This window comes from Ranitomeya variabilis, chromosome 5 (assembly GCF_051348905.1).
Source record: "Ranitomeya variabilis isolate aRanVar5 chromosome 5, aRanVar5.hap1, whole genome shotgun sequence".
Classification (NCBI taxonomy): Eukaryota; Metazoa; Chordata; class Amphibia; order Anura; family Dendrobatidae; genus Ranitomeya; species Ranitomeya variabilis.
This window is the reverse complement of record NC_135236.1, coordinates 129,143,956-129,166,534: the sequence shown is the minus strand read 5'-3', so window position 1 is coordinate 129,166,534 and position 22,579 is coordinate 129,143,956. Positions and strand designations below refer to the sequence as shown.

The window sequence follows — 22,579 nt, the reverse complement described above, 5'->3', positions numbered from 1 at the left end:
TGTGTGTTAAAGTTTAAATATAACAAGCATTTTATCAACAGGAGATTACCACTGCCAGACTAGGTCTCACGTGGATAGCAGTCCAGCTAATGAGTATAACCCCGCCCCACCACTGATTGGCAGCTTGCTGACAATGTAACAGTGTACACAGGAAGCTGCCAATCAGGGGTGTGGGCAGGGTTATACAGAGCTCAGCATTCTAAGCACTGCTACATCTACAGTAGAGAAAACAGGGATTCTATCAAAACTTCACCAAGCAGCCCAGTAAGTGATACAGCACTGGTCATTCTATCTTGCCCTATATTATGCAGCTCTCATATTGCATAGCAAAAAACGGTTGACAGATTAAGGACCTGTTTTCCAGTGGATGCAAACTGATACCATCTGCAATTGCTCATGCTGTACTTAAAATGGCCACAAAGGATGCATGTTGCAAGCAATTTCTTTTGATCATCTGCTTTACTAGTTGGATTTTACATCTATAGACACCACTCCAATACAGCACTCTAGTGCAGATTTTGGACGCGTAACTGCCTAACATTTTTTATCTCATCATTTTTGGATAAAGGATTGAATTTTGTTAAAAATAAAAAATAGATTTTTTTTCAAATATAGACATTTAACTGTGTTTTTTCAACAGACATTTTAAGGGTGCATGTCTGTTTTTGCATACCTGTTTTACTAGGCCAATTTGACAACCACACATATTTAACAACTACACTGCAGCCTGCTGCCATATTTTGCTTTCTGTAAGTGTACCTAACTTCCTAGCATTTTTTGTTACATCCTCTTTGGCAAGTGTTTGAATAATTGCATTCGAAAAAAAAATTATCAAAAGTTAATTTCAGTGTTGTGCAAAATGTAAGGTAAAAGAAAAAGTCGCAATGTCAATGAACGAATAATGTAAAAGGGAAAAAATAGCACACCACAGCTAAGAATTTGGAAAACAAAATCAAAAGGACCATCACTGGCACCAGCCATCCTGGAAGTAGTCCACAGTTGACCTTCTTTGCCTATGGCAAACATATTAGCGGGAGGAAACGGAGGACGTTACAGAATATACAGTCGAAACCAGAAGTTGCCATACACTATATAAAAAGACACATGTGCATGTTTTTCTCAATATCAGACATGAAATCAGAATAAATCTTTCCAGTTTTAAGTCACTTAGGAGTAAAATAATAATTATTTGCCAAATGCCATAATACTGAGAGAGAGAGAATGTTTTAAGGGATTTTCATTACTTACTGCAAAGTCAAAAGATAAAATACACAAAGATTACTATGCCTTTAAACAATTCTGGACCGCCCACATGATGATGTCATGTGTTTGGAAGCTTCTGATAGTTTTTTTGGCAACATCTGAGTTAATTAGTGGCACACCTGTGGATGTATTTTAATGCACACCTGAACACACCGTTTCTTTGTGTAGCATCATTGGAATGTCGCAAGAAATCAGCCAAGATAAGAGAATTGTGGACTTGCACAAGTCTGGCTCATCCTTGGGTGCAATTTCAAGATGCCTGAAGGTGCCTCATTTATCTGCACAAACAATTATACGCAAGTACAAACAATATGGGAATGTCCAGCCATCATACCACTCAGGAAGGAGACAGGTTCTGTGTCCCAGAGATGAAGGTGCTTTGGTCTGACATGTGCATATCAACTCAAGGACAAAAGCAAAAGACCATATAAAGATGATGGTGGAAGCTGGTAAGATTGTGTCAATATCCACAGTGAAACGAGTACTGCATCAACATGGGCTGAAAGCCCACTCTGCTGGGATGAAGCCATTACTCCAAAAGAAACATAAAAAAGCCAGATTAATGTTTGCAAATGCACACAGGAACAAATACCTTAATTTTTGGAGACATGTCCTGTGGTCTGATGAAACTAAAATTTAACTTTTTGGGTAAAATGGCCATCGTTACGTTTGGAGGAAAAAGAAAGATGCTTGGAAGCCTAAGAACACCATCCCAACTGTGAAACATGGGGGTGGCAGCATCATGTTGTGGGGTTGTTTTGCTGCAGGAGGGACTGGTGCACTTCACAAAATAGATGGCATCATGAGAAAAGAAGATTATGTGGCAATACTGAAACAACATCTCAAGACATCAGCCAGGAAGTTAAAGCTTGAGCGGAAATGGGTCTTTCAAATGGACAATGACCCGAAGCATACTGCCAAAATGCTAACAAAGTGGCTTAAGGATAACAAAGTCAATGTTTTGGAGCGGCCATCACAAAGCCCTGATCTCTATCCTACTGAAAATTTATGGGCAAAGCTAAAAAGGCAGGTGCAAGCAAGGCGACCTACAAACCTGGATCAGTTACACCAGTTTTGTCAGGAGGAATGGGCCCAAATTCCAACCAACTATTGTGAGAAGCATGTGGAAGGAGATCCCAAACGTTTGACCCAAGTCATTCAGTTTAAGCGCAATGGTATCAATACTACTTTGCAGTAAGTAATAAAAATGCCTTAAAACATTCTCTCTCTGTCTCATTATTCTGGCATTTGGCAAATATTAATAATTATGGTAATCCTAATTGACCTAAAAAGAGAAAAATGTGCAGATGTGTCTTTTTATATAGTGTCTGTAAACTTCTAGTTTCAACTGTATCGCACATCACTTATCTCAGAGGAATGATGTTACCTCTGACAAAAACACTGTCAGACTGAGTTTTCTGCATAGAATGGTCAGTGTGATCAAAAAATGACTATGAGGGATAATTTTTGGACCTTTTAAAATAAATTAATAAAATCTGCCAGAGCACTGTGTTATTAAATGGGCTGTTTGTTAATACCGTTCACCATCTGTTTCTATGGTGAGATCACTGACATTACTAAAGCTGTGAAAGGCTAAGCGCTAAAAAGGGATTTAATAGTCCTCAGACTGCTACATACATGTCTTTTCAGCTAAATTGGAAGCTCTGTAGTATAGCAATTCACACTGAATCATTTAGCTGCAAAAAAAAATAATTATATATATATATATATATATATATATATATATATATATATTGACAAACCAGGAGAATTGAAATTTCAAAACATTTCATCATCTCTAGTGAGGGGTTATCCTATTTCCTAAGTTTGTAGGGAACGGGTTAATGCACTATACTTTTAAAAAAATGTAAATGCGTGTTGTAGTTTTGGAGAATGCTGGGATAACTACACAAACTACACCTTTTTTTATATTTTTAACATCTGATGAAATATTTGGTTATTATATCCATAAATACATTTTATAAAAAAAACCATTAGAGTAGGATTCTTGGCATATGTATGAAGAGATTGTAATAAATGTGCAAACACTGAAGAAACTGTGTCGGACGGCATTACCTTCTCTGCACATACAAGACCCGTCCACTGGGGAGCAGGCAGCACCATTCTTGCAGTTACACATTGACAAGCAGTCAGTTCCAAATGTTCCAGCAGAACACAGCAAAGAACAGTCCTGTCCCTGAAATGACAACACAATAAGTGTAATTAGGGTGAGTGGTCAAGAATCTATATTAGAAGCACACGGCACTGCAATTCATACAGGATGATCGAGGATCCTTATGCGGTGGCAGTAATTTGTCATGTAATGTATAGTAGGTCCATGCTCTTCTCTGTACAATAATGTGTTTTAGCTAAAATGCCACAAAACAGTTGTCTCCTGGAGATCATTAAAAGTGAGTAGAATAAAAGAAGATACATTTCAGGCCTCGGTTTAAAGTTCAAGGCCATTAATCACACAGTGCAGTCATCAGTAATGGAGAAGGAGTCTTGTAGGAATTACTGCAGACTTAGGCATCCGACTGAATTAACTCCCATACTAAAATATTGTAATACCCTTGTATTTTCAGCAAATCCTTCTTTTCCTCCTACTGGCACATTGCCATTTCTCTCAGTCATCATGAATGTAGTCTTGTGGCATGGTAACTTTACTTATTTGACTACTTTACCTTTTGGGAAATAAATTTATAGGTAATTTTTCAATGCACCGTTTGGGTTCTAATTGGAGAACGACTGTCTTCGAACATGGAGAACACTGTACTTCTTTACTAGATGACAATCACAAGCTGAGAAACTGTCCCCAATTATTCCGGCAGACGCAATAATTAACATTTTGAACCTGATTAGGAGTGTGACCTAACGGAGGAAGATGCTGAAGAGACACAAATTTCCTCCTGTCAGCGAATTCACAAAGACCCAAAGAATACGCTGGATCAGAGCTTCTGGCCTTAGAGGAGGATGTCCCCTTGAGCACAATTCCAGCTCTTTCTTCAAATTGTCCCAAATATCTACTCTGAAAATCCAATGACTTCTACCGCCACTGAATTTTTCAGCTCCTAGTTATATGAACTCTAGAAACTACGAGCTTCAGGGACCAAGCAATGTCTTACAGTCAAGTGTTTGTCATTTAGGAAATACCTTTGGTTAGTGTCCAAGTATGACTGCAAATACATGTATATATTAATATTTCCACCTATGCATAAATATGACATCACAGATCACAAGTATCACCTATATAACGCCAACAGGTTCAGCAACATTGTACAAGTCATAAACTCATACATCATATTGAAATTTTCTAATGAATAAAGACAAAAGAGTTATTGATCTGCTGAAGGTCATGGTCTATTGTATTTTCTTTGTTAGTGATGATCTGGTCACACTGGATTTATTGGTATAATGGACAGTGCATAGGTTAAATACATTAATATTTTTTAATTTAAAGTTTGTTTTTCATGGGTGTATGGAAATTCAGTGGTTCACAGAAGTAATATATTGAGATTCCCTTTGAATAGCCTGAATATTTTTCATTGGCTGGGAACAAGGTGGAAGATAAGGCTGTTAGATTAATAACAGCTCTACATGCAGGTAGCAGTAACTATAGGCATTGTCTGAGATAAATCATGGAAACTGTGATCCATTACAGTTGTAATCCCACTAACAAAACCGTGGCAGAATGAAAACAACTGTTCTGCACAGAACTATAGCAGATAATGTAAATATTAATATTGAGCTATAGAGGCATGCCTAAGTGAGCATTCCGACCCAGAGTGGTACTTTTATCTACTGTTCGTATGCTAAGACAGTCATTTTAATCCACCTTCAGAATTTTCTGGAATTGTAAAAAAAGTGACCAATGACTGCACTATATACTTCACATAGATCCTACTAACAGCTTTCAATAATTGAGCAGCTACTGATGACATAGACTGAAGCCCATTTACACCAAGGGATCACTCCTTATACCAAGAAACAAGAATACATTTGGAAACAGTGGGACATTATGTGTAAAGTCTCATTCAGATGACAGTGAAACATGTTCCGCGTGGGGACCGTGATGTATGGACTGGCCGCAGGTCTCACCATCCAAACTCAACAGCTTCATGTACGCTTTTGAGGCTATCAAGTTTGGGTCAGAAAAGCTACAGCCAGTCCATGCATCACGATGTGTAATAGGACGATGTTTCAAGGATATCTGATTGAGGTTTAATAGTTGAGACTAGGGATGAGCGGACCCGGGAAAGTTCAGGTTCTGGTACCCGACCCAAACTTTATTCTAAAGGTCGGTTCAGGTACCAGAACTGTACCTGAAGTTGAATCAGAACTCCTTTGAAAACAATGGGGACCTGAACTTTTGAGTTGGAAAGTTCTCTCTCATCCCTGGACCTCCGAACATTGCAACGGACTTCCAGGAGAAGTCTGTGTTCGGTGTTTAGCACCGAACTTTTAAGTTCGGTTTCACTCATCTTTAGTTGACACAAGTAAACTTTTAGGCTACACAGTCTTAAAATGCACAATATGTATCACAATGGCTTATGCAGGCTGAGAAATTTGGTGCAACTCTGCACTGCACAAGTCTAACTTGGTTGACTTACTTTAAAAATGCTTTTTAAGCTATAAAACTGGAGCCCACCATTGATACATTTGGTATATTTAACTAACACACTTAGCCATATACCACATAGAGTTGCACAAACTGTCTAAAGCTCTTAGGCCACGCGCACACATTGATTTATTTGGCGAGTTACCGCAGTATTTGTGAGCCAAAACCATGAGTGGAATGGTCAGAGGAAAAGTATAATAGAAACACGTGCACCAATAAGGAATTTTTTACCCACTCCTGCTTTTGGCAAATATTGAGGTAAAAAACTAATCAAATACTCAACATGTGCAGGTGGCCTTATTACCCCTAATAATAAAGTAACACATAGTACTTACAGCAGAATTTTGGCTCAATTTGAGCAGAATTCTGGAGTACTTTAATTTAGTAAATCTCCCCGAATCTACAAATTGAATCTATCTATTTTAACAATTTTGAGGCGTTCGTTAAAATTGTCATTTACCGATTATCGACGTGTCGCAACATGCCAGCAAACACCCAATGACTGAGCAAAACACTCACTTGTCAGCTGATTGGACCACTCATGGCGGCATTAAAATCCTAGAGTTATCAGCAGCACATGGAGAGGTGGTGCCAATAACGCTGATATCTTGTGTGCACAGAACCATCAAATTAATTATCATTCTATGAGAATAGAATTATGATAGGTCGAAATAAACAGTCTATTAAACACCCACCAATCAGCTTGGTTCTTTAATGGCAGCTGTCGACAGATGTAAATGCACCTAAAAGTGGACCTGTAACAGGACAAAAGTGGCCCGATTATGCTCCTATTTTATCACTGGCACTCAGTTGAGTATTCAAGGTTTTTTTTAACAGATCAGGCATATGGTTCCTTTTTATTTCGTGCTAATGTTTATGGTTTTACTAAGTGGGTGTGGCTCACAGTATTCCTTGGGGGCATGTTGTGCTAATGTTTATGGCTTTCCAAGTGGGTGTGGCTCACACTATTCCTTGGGGGCATGTTGTGCTAATGTTTATGGTTTACCAAGTGGGTGTGGCTCACAGTATTCCTTGGGAACATGTCTTGCTAATGTTTATGGTTTTATCAAGTGGGTGTGGCTCACAGTATTCCTTGGGGGCATGTTGTGCTAAGGCTTATGGTTTTACAAAGTGGGTGTGGCTCACAGTATTCCTTGGGGGCATGTCGTGCTAATGTTTATGGTTTTACTAAGTGGGTGTGGCTCACAGTATTCCTTGGGGACATGTCTTGCTAATGTTTATGGTTTACAAGTGGGTGTGGCTCACAGTATTCCTTGGGGGCATGTTGTGCTAATGTTTATGGCTTTCCAAGTGGGTGTGGCTCACACTATTCCTTGGGGGCATGTTATGCTAATGTTTATGGTTTACCAAGTGGGTGTGGCTCACAGTATTCCTTGGGGACATGTCTTGATAATGTTTATGGTTTTATCAAGTGGGTGTGGCTCACAGTATTCTTTGGGGGCATGTTGTGCTAAGGCTTATGGTTTTACCAAGTGGGTGTGGCTCACAGTATTCCTTGGGGGCATGTCGTGCTAATGTTTATGGTTTTACAAGTGGGTGTGGCTCACAGTATTCCTTGGGAACATGTCGTGCTAAGGGTTATGGTATTACCAAGTGGGTGTGTCTCACAGTATTCCTTGGGGGCATGTTGTGCTATTGTTTATGGTTTTACTAAGTAGGTGTGGCTTACAGTATTCCTTGAGGCATGTCTTCAAGCTGTTCTGCATTGTTACCATTCCATGATAAAGACCATAAAATTAGCAGTAAATAAAAAGGCCCACATTTATGGATACATATGGCGAATTAAAAAAAAAAAAGAAACAAAAAATAGAATACTCACGGGACCAGGGGGAATAAAATGAGAACAAAAACTAGCCACTTTTGACCTGGCGACGAGTCCTCTAAGACTACTGTACATTCTCTAGCTCTCCATACCATAGCCTGTATAGAAATTCTTGAAATACATATGCTTATGTGTGCATTATTAAAATGTATTTCTTCATTAGTCCATTATATTAATCATATGGGAAAGTTATTGCGCCTTTCATCCAGAGCTATGTTGATAGTCTCCCTCTAGTATAATGCAGACTTGTGATTCTCTCCTTACACTACTCTAATCCCCTCTCTAATGAGGTGTGTGAGCTCTCAGGGTTGCGGCTAATTACTCCCAAGGAGATTATTATCAAACCAAGGAAGTGGGCAGTTTAGTATCCATAAGGATTCTGCACAGGCTGTGCCATGTACCTGGAAGGGCAAAAAGAGCAGCAAGTTCATACAAAACTACCTTCTAGAGGTGCAAGGGCGAAGATAGACAATCAGACTGTCTACAGTCTTGGCAAACTGTTATACAGTAGCCATTTAGTTGCTTCAAGTACTAGCTACCAATTATTCCTCCTAAAAAATTTTTCTTACATTCACACATTGAATCAAAAGCGTCTTCACAGCACAAATCAGAGAACTGATTCTATATATAGTAGTGGCTTCATGTATCAGAGCGCCAGTCGTGGCAGGAAAGCTATCTTAGACATTGTACGAGATCCCAGATATCATGTAATAACTCCAGAACTCCCATACATTTCCTCAGCTGTAAAAAGATTAATAATCTTTCCAGTATTTCTTGCTTTCTGGTGTTTCAGCACAAGCTGAACCCCTGGAGGACATATCAGAAACGTACGTTATAAATGATTCAGCTCAGATCAGAGAGGGTTTCAGAAACGCACAATTCTGTTCTAATACTAAATCTACATCATATTGATTTTTTTCCCCTGTAAAAACAGATTGCTGACCCGATAGAGACATTTAGATGAGAGTGTTAACTCCTGGGTCATTTGTATTACTTGCCAAGGTTGTAGCATGCGCAATAGTACAAGTTTTATTTGTTTCTTTTGTCTTTTGAGTTTGACTTTGTCAGATGATGAAAAGCAAAGATACAAAGCTGTCATCAAAAAAGTTACAATTTCAACCATGAAACAGCTCTTGGTGCAATATGACAAGGTGGAAGTCAAAAACAGAACATATAACATATTGTACTTCAGCGGGGTTGGTGCAGTGTGACCGACAGGCAGTGACCACAGAAAGTTCCAAAACAAAGTCTCTTTAATGTCCAATGCACTCACAAACGGAAAACAAATGGTATCCTCCGGATCACAGCCATTAATCAAGACAGTCCGTATCTGAGACCATTTACTGTGGGCAACTGCACCACCGTGTTACGCTGAGAGGTGCCAGGTTTTTTGGCTACGCTTGGCTCCGTGTTACTTCACACAGGCTGAGCCTTGCAGAGCGACCTGCTCTGCAGTTTGCAAACCAAGACAGAGACACACCAAACCTTTGCTGCAGGTTTTTTAAATTAAATCTGTGGCCATGAGCTACTTGTAAGACTCGGCCTGGAGGGAGCAAACTGCCCCACTACCATCCTGTAGTTTGCTCCAAAAATAAAAGTCCATGCAAGGTTTTTTAAAGGGAATCTGTCACCTCATATTTCGCATATAAGCTGTGGCCGCCGCCATTAGGGGCTTATCTACAGCATGTAGATAAGCCCCTGATGTAACCTGAAAGATAAGAACAACAAGTTAGATTATACTCACCCAGGGGCGGTCCCGCTGCGGTCTGGGTCCGATGGGCGTCGCAGGTCTGGTTCCAGTGCCTCCCATCTTCATACGATGTCGTCATCCTCCTTGCTTCCTGCCGCGGCTCCGCAGGCGTACTGATTTGCCCTGTTGAGGGCAGAGCAAAGTACTGCAGTGCGCAGGCGCTGGGCCTCAATGAGCTTTGTGCACTGCAGCACTTCGATCTGCCTTCAACAGGGCAGAGAATTACGCCTGCGCCGGAGCTGCAACAGAAGCAAGGAAGAGGATGTAATCGCATGAAGATGGGAGGCGCCAGACCCAGACCTGCGACGCCCATCGGACCCGGACCGCACGCATTTATGATCTAATTCATTAGTGCTGTTAATATTGCCATATCGGACCATATAGCACTTTTTGCACTTTGTGTTCTGCTTCATCTGATTGCACAGTTTCTTGTTGCAGTACATTATTGGATCATATAGCACTTTTTGCACTTTTCATTTTTAGCTTCATTTTGATTGCACAGCTTTTTGCTGCAGTATATGTGTTTTAAGGATTGCCCGGTTTTGCACATAATTTTTGCACATTTATTTTTAAAATTGTATCATATATATTACTTTAATAAGCTGTCATATTTAATTTCACTGGTTTCTTTGGCAAAGGTTGTATTATTAAGGTGCTATCATATATATATATATTTTTTTAGGCATTATGCAATATCTTGAAAACCTATCAGGGGTTTAGTGACATCCTAATACACTTATCATATGTGGTACGTGCTCCAATACCTGATTCAGCTTTTATATCAGTAATTTTTTTTATCAATAATACTAAATTCTATTTTAAAAAATATATATCTACCTTATTGGTCTTTATTGCACCTTTTTCTTTGATCTCTATATACTGCTCTTTTTTTGTCTTTATTGGTGTTCACTCACATATACAGTATACCTATTGTGCTGTTGATGTATACATAAAGTTTTTTTGCAATTTAGCACACTTGTGGGTTCTACGTGTTCACGGGAAGGACATACTAGCGTAGTATATACCTGTTTATGGTTTCTTGAGTGTGTCTTATTTAAGTTTGCACATGTTTGACGGTGTGCAACATACATGTTTGCGGCTTTTGCTTTCTTCCATAGGCTGTCCTTCCCTGAAGGCTTTTAGTGCAGGTGTCTCTCATTTTGTGTCTGGTTTCCCTTTTATGTCTGTATCCGCCAGTGCTACATTGTTTTGCCACAGATGGGGTGCTCTGCTTTAGTAAATCATCCTTCCAAAAGTGCACCTTTGTGATTCCCCTGGATTATTTCACTAAGCTAAACCCTTTTTTGTAACAGAGTTGGCTGGTGATCAGCTGACTGCTGCAGATCTGGCACCGGTTGGATCTACCAGAAGTGGACCTCCACTATTGCTCATGGAGGAGGATCTCAAACACTAAAAGCCCCTATCTTAACGTCATCTTAACTCTCCGCCAACATACATTGTTGAGGGAGGGAAATAAGAATTTCCGTGATTTTTTTTTTGTTTTCAGGGGTGATAACATTTCTTCTCTCTCACTATTGAAAACCCATAAAACATTGATGGAAAATGAATCAGCAGAAGTCTGCCCACTCTGCTACATAAATTACTAATTGCTTCTTTTAATATATTTTAATATATTAGCTCCGATGATCACGTGACTTTGGCCTTACAAGAACTCTTGCCAATATCATCAGCTAATTTAAAAGACGCCTAAGGTTTTATGACATAGAATAAAAGGGCAGAGTATTATACATCATTTTCTTAACAAAGGATGATCTCTTAATAAACGTATGTGCTGCAATTAGGCTTTTATTCAGAAGGAACTATTAATACTTTGCTGCTATTAAAGAACCTACATGAAGGTTAAACTTAGAAAGCCCATGTATTTCCTCCTCTCCTGTAAAGACAGATGCATTAAACAAGCCTTAAATAGTTAAAGTGACTGTAATGCTGAATAATCAGCACCATAACTCTCTGTTGGGCCCCAGACTAGTGACCCAGCTGGCTGCAGCAAGGCAATCTAATGAAGATATACACATACACATTTACAAAGCCGGCTGTTGTAAGAGTGATCAGGCACAATGTAACGGACCAGTGGCCACGGTATGTTCAACCCGGCACCGTCTCCACTGGGGCCAAACCTGGAGTAAGGGGGTCATACACATGACAGGAGCCATTTATCACCCAAAGTACTGGCCAATCCTATTACACCCATTACTTAGAGGTAGGTTGCAGTGTATTAGCACTTATTAGACCACAACACATACACTAGAAATCACTATTTGTGAGATATTCAGTGCATCATGTCTATTTTGTTCGCATGGTGATTTGTAACCTAATAGTGATATTCTACTGAATCATGTTTTGCATTTGCAGTAGACTTTACTATGTAATATCTACTGAAAAAAACAAGCGTCAAAGGAAAAGAATCACTAATAACATTGAATTGTTATGTATTAATACCCGACTGATGTGTCAAGTTAACAGTGTTTTCAGTGGCCTCAAAAAGTGTTCCTGCCCCTGTGCTCCTGTCCTGTCAAATGGACATTCACCCACATATTTTAAAGGTGTTTTCATATTAGCCAATGTATTAGGTAAAGCTAAGCTAGTGTGTCAAAATTAGCTGGAATCTTTCTAATCCTGGACTATCTAGCCATCCTGGAACTCAATATATAGGGTGAACACTAGAGATGAGCAAAAGTGCCAGTTCCCTCTGCACACATTTTCATTAGGTTATTGTGGTTACCCACCAACCTACTTTGACAAAATCATCACCCAAGAGCTTTTTGCACTGTCTGTGTCTCCAGAATCCTTGCATTCAGTTACCATGTGTACTTCAGGAGTTTGCTTCAAAATCCACTTCACTTATCTGACTAATTGTCTCTTCAGTGATCTCCTCCTACTTGTCTATCAACAATGTGCATTAATGTCCTAGCTCGGGCGTTAAACATTTGTCTGATTTAAGAAAAATTTATTTTTTGTCTGCTAATGCTAGTGCTGTTCACATGCCTCTGCTTCATTAGTGTGTAGTGATGAGTGAGTATACTCATTGCTCGGGGGATCTCCGAGTATTTGTAAGTGCTCGGAGATTTAGTTTTCATCACCTCAGCTGAATGATTTACAGCTGCTGGAGAGCCTGAATACATGTGGCGATTCCCTAGCAACCAGGCATTCCTCACATGTATTCAGCCTGTCTAGCAGCCGTAAATCATGCAGCTGCTTCAACAAAAACTAAATCTCCGAGCAGTTACAAATACTCGGAGATCACCCAAGTGTGCTCAGGAAAACTCGAGCAACAAGTATACTCGCTCATCACTATTAGTGTGTACTCTTTTCTACAAGGAAGTATCCAGTTTGCCTGCTCATCATGCGGTCTTATGTTTAACCATTTTTCTGCTGATTGCACGTATCTCTGCCATTGATCATGTGCCTGCTGATAGTATACAACACTGCCATTAACCATTTATCTGCAGTAAGTCCTGGATTTACACATTGATACATCTTCAGTTCATGTGTATATCTACACTTCTGGCTTTGCGTTTTCTGGTGTTTCCTGCTCTTGTCTGCCTGCTGTCCTGCATACTTCGCTGTACTGTTCCTCGCTGATCCGCATGCCATCTAACAAGTTCTTCTCCGCTCGGTCATCGCCTCTGATCTGTGTTGCTCAGCCTGACCTATGGCTTAAAGAACCCACCTTACCATGTGAGCTCTTAGCATCCAGATTCCACTTCACTCCACGGCAGCCACACAGGACTGTTTGAACATCCTAAGCCAGCACTTGAATGCAGGCATGTTTGGCATCTCTTGCGATTACTAATTATTAGGCAAAGTCATGATGTGTGTCGTGCTGTGATGTCATGATAATGCCAAGCTGCGCTCAGGATGCCAACAATCAAGTGCTGGCAAAAGAATTTTGCACTGCCCTCATCCAGCTGCCACGGAGTACCAAGTGGACACCGGACCTGGGTAGTGTGGATATTTTTTCCCATCTCTGGTCAACACTGCTTGTAATGTAACTAAGGCTAGTTTCACACTAGCGTTTGCATGAGCTGCAGAGGGCTGCGGACTTCCTCCGTGAAGCCCTGCCCTCGGCCGCACCTCCGCCTCTAGCTCCGCCTACTTCTGCATGCGGCCGGCTTGCGGCCTGTGTACCTATCTTTAACATTAGGTACGCAGGTCGTGCCACAGTATGCGGATGCTTCAGCATGCGTCGTTTTGACGATGCGGCAAAAAAATGAAATTGCTACAAGCTGCGTTTACGCTGGTCGCCGCATCGTCAAAACGACGCATGCGGAAGCATCCGCATACTGCGGCACGACCTGCGTACCTAATGTTACAGATAGGTACACAGGCCGCAAGCCGGCCGCATGCAGAAGTAGGCGGAGCTAGTGGCGGAGGTGCGGCCGAGGGCGGGGCTTCACGGAGGAAGTCCGCAGCCCTCCGCAGCTCATGCAAACGCTAGTGTGAAACTAGCCTAAAAGCTATGACTCTGTCTGATAACTTATGACCTGTTCTGAGGTCTGTGACAATATCACCATCCCTATGATATCATCATTCCTGTGATGTGATCACATATACTGGTACTTTACAGGTAACACAACATGTGCTCCCGACAACTTCTGATGTTATAGACAGTGAAGTATGTCACCAGCTCCCTGATGTCCTCACTCCAGCATTCAAGCCCCATGGCTTCTGCAGGATCCGGCAGTAACTCGCCATTCCTGGTGTTTGTATAGCCGGGTTGATTTTTAATATTCAACAGGACAATAACCTCAAATATACTTCAAGACTGTGTAAGAACTATTTGATAAAGAGTGAGAGTGGCAATGAAGCACTGTTTCAGGTGACCTGGTCAACATAGACACCTGACTTTCACCAGTAAATATGGTTTTATAGAAGTGGGACAGAAGAGTGAAAAAAAAATAAGTGATCTTATGAAGTATATAGTAACATCCCTAAGTAATAACTTTTACTCCTGTGCATTATAGTAGGGATTGCAATTCTGTGTTTAGATTGATTAAAATTGGAGGTGAGCAAATTGATTAAAAAAAAAATCGAATTTATGTAGAATTTTTAGGAATTTGCTGAACTCGACAAATTAATAAAAACCTTATGATTTGATTCATGTGAATTGCCAAAAATAGCCACCGCCATTTTACAAAATGTAAACATTGCATAATCCAGAAAAGGCTCACATAATCCTAAACATGGCTGGGTGGGCTTTCCTCTATGGCACCACATGGTATAGCAGTCAATGAGGAGGTACTATCATAGCTTTAATAAAAGCTGAAGCAGGGAATGCAGAAGTCATTTTGTAGTGAATATGGATTGTGAGAAGATGTGACAGTTTAGCAACAGAGATAGGGTGAGAACCATAAAACACTGAATAAACATTACAGATAGTGTGCGACAGACCAGCTGTGAAGAACAGTTCCTGTCCATAGCCATATATGATCAGATCACTTTGACTTTTATAAGGCATTGTTTGCATTAAAGATCTTGAAAAGAGTTAGATTCGGTGATAGGCGCCTTAGAGTGTGATACGTGTCATTTCAGGGCAATTGGAGAAATTGTGCACCTTGAATTTCTACTTACTAGGTTTGCAGATACTATATTACATTCTGCAGCAGAGTTATTATAGCAGAGTATGATGAGTACCTGTGCGATACACCTCCATTTACTGGTATAGATGTAAGACTTCATTGGCCTCTGTGGGCTTCTAGTTCAGTCTGCTCATGCGATATGTCATACCATATTCCCAGATCCCGGAGTGCATGTTCTACATGTTGTCTGTACAGTCTGGTATCTGTACAAGGGCAGAGAGCTGTCACACATCGGTGCACTGCAAGGTGTGCGAGCTGCACAGATGCGTTTTATGTATTTCTTGCTTATTCCATATTTATATATAATACTGAAGAAACAGAACGGCAGAGTCAGGCAGGGATGCTGTGCTGGCACGGCCAAGCAAGAAATACAAAATTGGCAGAGAATTTCAGATTTGGCAAAGGCAGAAACTTGCCCCAGCTATTCAATGTATGCACAACAACGTCTGTGAGTGCGAGGGAGATATGTATACATGAGACTTGTTGCATCTTTTACAGCATTTGCTAATGTCAATCTCTTACATGTTCGCCTGTTTGAAAATATCAGAAAATGTATTTGTAGTAGAAAAATGATTGCTTGTGCACAACTGTTACGGAAAGAATTACATTTTTCTCTATCTACAGGCGAAAAAAGACAAAGGTGGGTACACACTAGGCCTAAAGTGTGGTAATATGTTTTTGTGTATTTTACACAAAATGAACATTCTGTGTCACAGATACTAGTCAGTTTCATGCCGCATGCTTTGCATTAGTGATGAGGGAACGTGCTCGGATAAGGTGTTATATGAGCATGCTCGTGTGCTAACAGAGTGTCTATGACGTGCTCGAAAAATAAGTTTTAGACCCCGTGTCTGTATGTCTCGTGGCTGTTTGATAGCAGCAACACATGCAGGCATTGCCTAACATCAGACAATCCTTGCATGTGTTGCGTCTTTCGAACAGCCACGAGACATACAGACACGGGGTCTAAAACTTATTTTTCAAGCACGTCATAGACACTCGGTTAGCACCCGAGCATGATCGCTTATCACTACTCTGCATATATCATCATGCTCCACCACTGGATCTTACCTGTCACTGGTCACTGCTTCTTTTCTCTACTTATTTATTATTGTTAACAAGTCCCACTGTTTGCTGCTTGTAAACCACATGTCTTTTTCTGACACATCATTTTTTTATGAAATTTTGCCGGACAGCTGGTGCAAATATATTAATAAAATACACTGATAAACAACTTTTATTGGGTCACATCATCCACTTCTAAGACCGGGGGTATACATCACCATTCAGGCGACCAAAGTTCGCTAGGTGTCATTGCTACATCGCGGCACAAGTGACTGTTACAAGCAAGTTGCAAGAAATCCGATATGGCTGGACTTCTTGTGACTTGTTTGTTGTAGCCCTGGTATCCTCAGGGTCGTAATGTGACCCTATTCCCTTGTTGTGTGATATAGCAGCGACACCTAGCAAACTTTGGTCGAGCGACAGTTGTCATGGCCAAAGTCGATGAATAGCCCCAGCCTAAGGGAAGAGTCAGACGGCTGTATAACTCGGACGGGGATCGCAAAGCAATGCTCGGACTGGCTGTCGGCTGTTCCGAGCATGGCAGCTGCATATAAATAAATGTTGGCACGGTTGGGTCGGGAGAGCAGACGGTCAGTCCGAGCATTGCGTTGCAATACCCGTCCAAGTTAGATGGCTGCCTCACTGTTCCCTAAGGCTACATTCTGTCGTAGTTGAACTCGGGCCAGTCACATCCACGAATTGCGGACATGACTGGCTTTGTGTGCAACTCCATACATCAGTCTGTCAATTTTTGGGGTCATCTTTATTTTGACTGAACCAAGGCACAAGGCAGACACAAAGCAGATACAATCGGTGTCTTTTCTGCCTGTGCAATGGAAGATCTTTGCTTTCTATTAGCCATTAATACATAATAATAACCACATATAAAAGGTAAGGAAGACTGTAAGATCAGGTGTCATGTGCATAATTCCTCCACTATAATGCACAATTTGCCTATGGCTAGGCCTGCACAATATGATATTTTATCATATAAATACTGGATTACAGTGACTGCATACATGTGTAAGAAAAGAAAAAATAATACACATCAAGATTCCACTAAAATCTTCTGAATGGGTAGAAGAAACGAGCCAGCATATCAGCAAACTTCTGCTGGCAAACCCAAGCAGGATGCTTTCGAGCACATAAATGAATCGGTCATACTAGTAAAGTGATTATTTTATTGCACAAGTGCGAACACAGTAAAGGAAAAGATTAGATCTTTCTCTGCTTGAAAAACAAAGTGACAAACATTCAGTCAAGATTAAATAAAAAGATTATTGTGTCTATCTGCTGATCTGAGATCATTCAGAAAATTGGCAAATATTTCAGCAAAGTGTTTTCTGTATGCCTAGCTTCAGAGGACATGAGGAGGGAAATAAGCGGTACAGTGTTACTGGCCACTGTTCACATTCAAAACTGCCCCAGGCATGCTTGGATTGCTCCAGGCAAGCAATGAATTTCACCACTGATATTACCATAAATGTCAAACATTGGATTTCTACAAGTTCAAATTCCGTTTTTAAGCTGCTCGTACATGTTAGGGTTTTGCCATCAGATTTCAGCATTTATGATCAATCACCTCACCTGCATCTATTCTCTAGAGAAATGAAAATGGGTCACAACAGATTTTTATTCTCTTCTCGTGTTACCTGGTAATAAGCAGTGCCATTGGTGTCTGACTGGCATTCATCCCTCCTGTCTATAAAACCAAAGGGTATGTAATAGAGAGGAGGGGATCTTTTGAAATTCTATGTTGCTGGCTTCACCAAAGCTTCCCAAAAGATTTGATTTGTGGCGAATAAATTTGCATGAATCTCAATACTGAAAAGTTTGTAATTGCTCGAGAAATACAAGTGGGAGAGAAGACAATGAGAGAGGAAGAGGAAGAGAGGACCTCGCTGTTCATTAAAGCTTACACTCTACAGGAGAGAGAGGACCCCGCTGACCACAAGAGCTTACACTCTACAGGAGAGAGAGAGGACCCTGCTGACCATAAGAGCTTACACTCTACAGGAGAGAGGACCCCACTGACCATAAGAGCTTACACTCTACAGGAGAGAGGACCCCACTGACCATAAGAGCTTACACTCTACAGGAGAGAGGGAGGACCCCACTGACCATAAGAGCTTACACTCTACAGGAGAGAGAGGACCCCACTGACCATAAGAGCTTACACTCTACAGGAGAGAGAGGACCCCACTGACCATAAGAGCTTACACTCTACAGGAGAGAGGGGACCCCGCTGACCATAAGAGCTTACACTCTACAGGAGAGAGAGGACCCCGCTGACCATAAGAGCTTACACTCTACAGGAGAGAGAGGACCCCGCTGACCATAAGAGCTTACATTCTACAGGAGAGAGAGAGGACCCCACTGACCATAAGAGCTTACATTCTACAGGAGAGAGAGAGGACCCCACTGACCATAAGAGCTCACATTCTACAGGAGAGAGAGAGGACCCTGCTCACTATAACAGCTTACACTCTACAGGAGAGAGAGGACCTCGCTAGCTAACCACAAGAGCTTACACTCTATGGGAGAGAGAGGACCCTGCTGACCATAAGAACTTACACTCTACAGGAGAGAGAGAGAGGACCCTGCTGACTATAACAGCTTACACTCTACAGAAGAGAGAGAGAGAGGACCCTGCTGACCATAAGAGCTTATATTCTACAGGAGAGAGAGGACCGTGCTGACTGTAACAGCTTAAACTCCACAGGAGAGAGAGTACCTCGCTAACCATAAGAGCTTACACTCTATAGGAGAGAGAGGACCCTGTTGCCGATAAGAGCTTACACTCTACAGAACAGAGAGAGGACCCTACTGACCATAAGAGCTTACACCCTACAGGAGAGAGGACCCCCCTGACCAGGGCCATCTCCACGTTTTCGTGGGCCCCGGGCGAAACAGTTTCAGTGGGCCCCTTTAATAAATACTACAATTCATGATGCAGAGATACGACTGAGAAATATAGGTATAGTACAATGCCAAAGATTTCACTTACTTCTTACATTACACGAGTGATTATGGGCACCACATAGCGATCCATACAGAATAATGAGACCCATATATTGCTGCATACCATATTATGGACACCACATAGCGCTCCATACAGAATAACGAGCTCCATGTATTGCTCCATACAGTATTATGGGCATCACCAATATATGGGGCCCATTACCACATAAGATGAGCCCCATATATTGCTCCATCTAGAATGAGCTCCATATAATGCTCCATACAGAATAGGCCCATATAATGCTCCATATATAATGGGCCCCATATATAATCGGCCCCATATGATGCTCCACATATAATGGGCCCCATATGTTACTCCAGTGTATGATAGTCCCTATATACAGTGGGGAAAAAAGTATTTAGTCAGCCACCAATTGTGCAAGTTCTCCCACTTAAAAAGATGAGAGAGGCCTGTAATTGACATTATAGGTAGACCACAACTATGAGAATCAAAATGAGAAAACAAATCCAGAAAATCACCTTGTCTGATTTGGCAAGATTTATTTTGCAATTGATGGTGGAAAATAAGTATTTGACCATAAGAACTTACACTCTACAGAAGAGAGAAACTTAGCCAGTGACTCTGGAGATGGAAATCGACTCTGCTGTGGAAACTGTGCTCTACTGGGAATTGCTGAAATGGGATCGCTGAGGTACTGACCACCACTGTACAAGCTAAGATAATCCAGAACATATACAGTGGGTACGGAAAGTATTCAGACCCCTTTAAATTTTTCACTCTTTGTTTCATTGCAGCCATTTGGTAAACTCAAAAAAGTTTATTTTTTTTCTCATTAATGTACACTCTGCACCCCATCTTGACTGGAAAAAAAAACAGAAATGTAATTTTTGCAAATTTAATAAAAAAGAAAACTGAAATATCACATGGTCATAAGTATTCAGACCCTTTGCTCAGTATTTAGTAGAACAGTGTTCCCCAACTCCAGTCCTCAAGACCCATCAACAGGTCATGCTTTCAGGATTTCCTTTGTATTGCACAGGGACGGAATTATTGCCTGTGCAGGTGATGCAACCATCACCTGGAAATACTAAGGAAATCCTGAAAACATGACCTGTTGGTAGGCCTTGAGGACTGGAGTTGGGGAACACTGGAGTAGAAGCACCTTTTGAGCTAGTACAGCCATGAGTCTTCTTGGTAATGATGCAACAAATTTTTCACACCTGGATTTGGGGATCCTCTGCCATTCTTCCTTGCAGATCCTCCCCAATTCCGTCAGGTTGGATGGTGAACATTGGTGGACAGCCATTTTCAGGTCTCTCCAGAGATGCTCAATTGGGTTTAGGTCAGGACTCTGGCTGGGCCAGTCAAGAATGGTCAGAGTTGTTATGAAGCCACTCCTTTGTTATTTTAGCTGTGTGCTTAGGGTCATTGTCTTGTTGGAAAGTGAACCTTAGGCCAAGTCTGAGGTCCAGAGCACTCTGGAAGGTTTTCATCCAGGATATCTCTGTACTTGGCTGCATTCATATTTCCTTCAATGACAACCAGTCATCCTGTCCCTGCAGCTGAAAAACACCCCCATAGCATGATGCTGCCACCACCATGTTTCACTGTTGGGATTGTATTGGGCAGGTGATGAGCAGTGCCTGGTTTTCTCCACACATACTACTTAGAATTATCACCAAAAAGGTCTATCTTCGCCTTATCAGACCAGAGAATCTTATTTCTCATAGTCTTGGAGCCCTTCATGTGTTTTTTAGCAAACTCTATTCGGGATTTCATATGTCTTGCACTGAGGAGAGGCTTCCGTCGGGCCACTCTGCCATAAAAGCCCGACTGGTGGAGAGCTGCAGTGATAGTTGACTTTGTGGAACTTTCTCCCATCTCCCTACTGCATCTCTGGAGCTCAGCCACAGTGATCTTGGGGTTCTTCTTTTCTTTACCTCTTTCACCAAGGCTCTACCTACCACGATTGCTCAGTTTGGCTGGACGGCCAGGTCTAGGAAGACTTCTGGTGGTCTCAAACTTCTTCCATTTAAGGATTATGGAGGCCAATGTGCTCTTAGGAACCTTGAGTACTGCAGAAATTATGTTGTAACCTTGGCCAGATCTGTGCTTTGCCACAATTCTGTCTCTGTGCTCCTTGGCCAGTTCCTTTGACCTCATGATTCTCATTTGGTCTGACATGCACTGTGAGCTGTGAGGTCTTATACAGACAGGTGTGTGCCTTTCCAAATCAAGTCCTGTCAGTTTAATTAAACACAGCTGGATTCCAATGAAGGAGTAGTACAATCTCAAGGAGGATCACAACGAAATGGACAGCATGTCTGAGCAAAGGGTCTGAATACTTATGAGGTAGTGAACATGAATTCCCTAAAAAGTAATTTTAATCATTAAATTTCTAAAAAAACACCTTCCCAGTGATAGTGTTGGAAAAAATAGCCAAGATAAAAAATTGACCAAAGGTCTAGCACATACCCTATTATAGACCTCTCTGTATCCTGCCTTGCTGTGGAGGTTGGCACCCAAGGTATACGATTTTGGCGCCCCCACTCAACGTGGGCTATCCCTCACTACCCTCACTCACCCTATATTAAAGGAGGGAAAACAATAATATAAAGAACAAAAATGAAGAAAGCAAAAAATGGTAAAAAAAAATCAAAAAAACAAAAATGAAAAAACAATCAAAACATCAAAACCAAAGAAATAAACAACCTCACAAGAGCAGTGTTTTTTTTTAGAAATGTAATGATTAAAATGACTTAAGAGAATTCATGTTCACTATATTGTTTAACCCCTTAATCCCATATGACGTACTATCCCGTCGAGGTGACCTGGGACTTAATTCCCAGTGACAGGATAGTACGTCATATGCGATCGGCCGCGCTCACGGAGGGAGCGCGGCCGATCGTGGCCGGGTGTCAGCTGACTATCGCAGCTGACATCCGGCACTATGTGCCAGTAGCGGTCACGGACCACCCCCGGCACATTAACTCCCGGCACACTGCGATCAAACATGATCGCAGTGTTCCGGCGGTATAGGGAAGCATTGCGCAGGGTGGGGACTCCTTGCGTGCTTCCCTGAGACCCCTGGAGCAACGCGATGTGATCGCGTTGCTCTGAGCGTCTCTTACCTCCTATCCCTGCAGGCCCCGGATCCAAAATGGCCGCGGGGCTGCATCCGGGTCCTGCAGGGATTACTTCCGGGTCCAGTGCAGGCGCTGGTAAGCCTGCAGCGCTGTCAGTCAGATCGCTGATCTGACAGAGTGCTGTGCAAACTATCAGATCAGCGATCTGTGATGTCCCCCCCTGGGACAAAGTAAAAAAGTAAAAAAAAAAAAAATCCACATGTGTAAAAAAAAATAAATAAAATAAATTCCTAAATAAATAATAAATAAAGAAAAAAATATATATATTATTCCCATAAATACATTTCTTTATCTAAATAAAAAAAAAACAA

The 22,579-nt window shown here is 41.4% G+C and overlaps 1 protein-coding gene across 15 annotated transcripts in view; it reads right to left on the bottom strand.

The window, feature by feature from the left end:
* The window catches only part of MEGF11 (multiple EGF like domains 11), a 598,735-nt gene that overhangs the window by 112,831 nt on the left and 463,325 nt on the right, over nt 1-22,579 (bottom strand). For all 15 annotated transcript variants that reach the window (XM_077263274.1, XM_077263279.1, XM_077263284.1 and 12 more), the window contains exon 11: nt 3,340-3,460. In XM_077263274.1, coding sequence (XP_077119389.1) covers nt 3,340-3,460 — 121 coding nt within the window. The remainder of the gene's footprint in view (nt 1-3,339; nt 3,461-22,579) is intronic.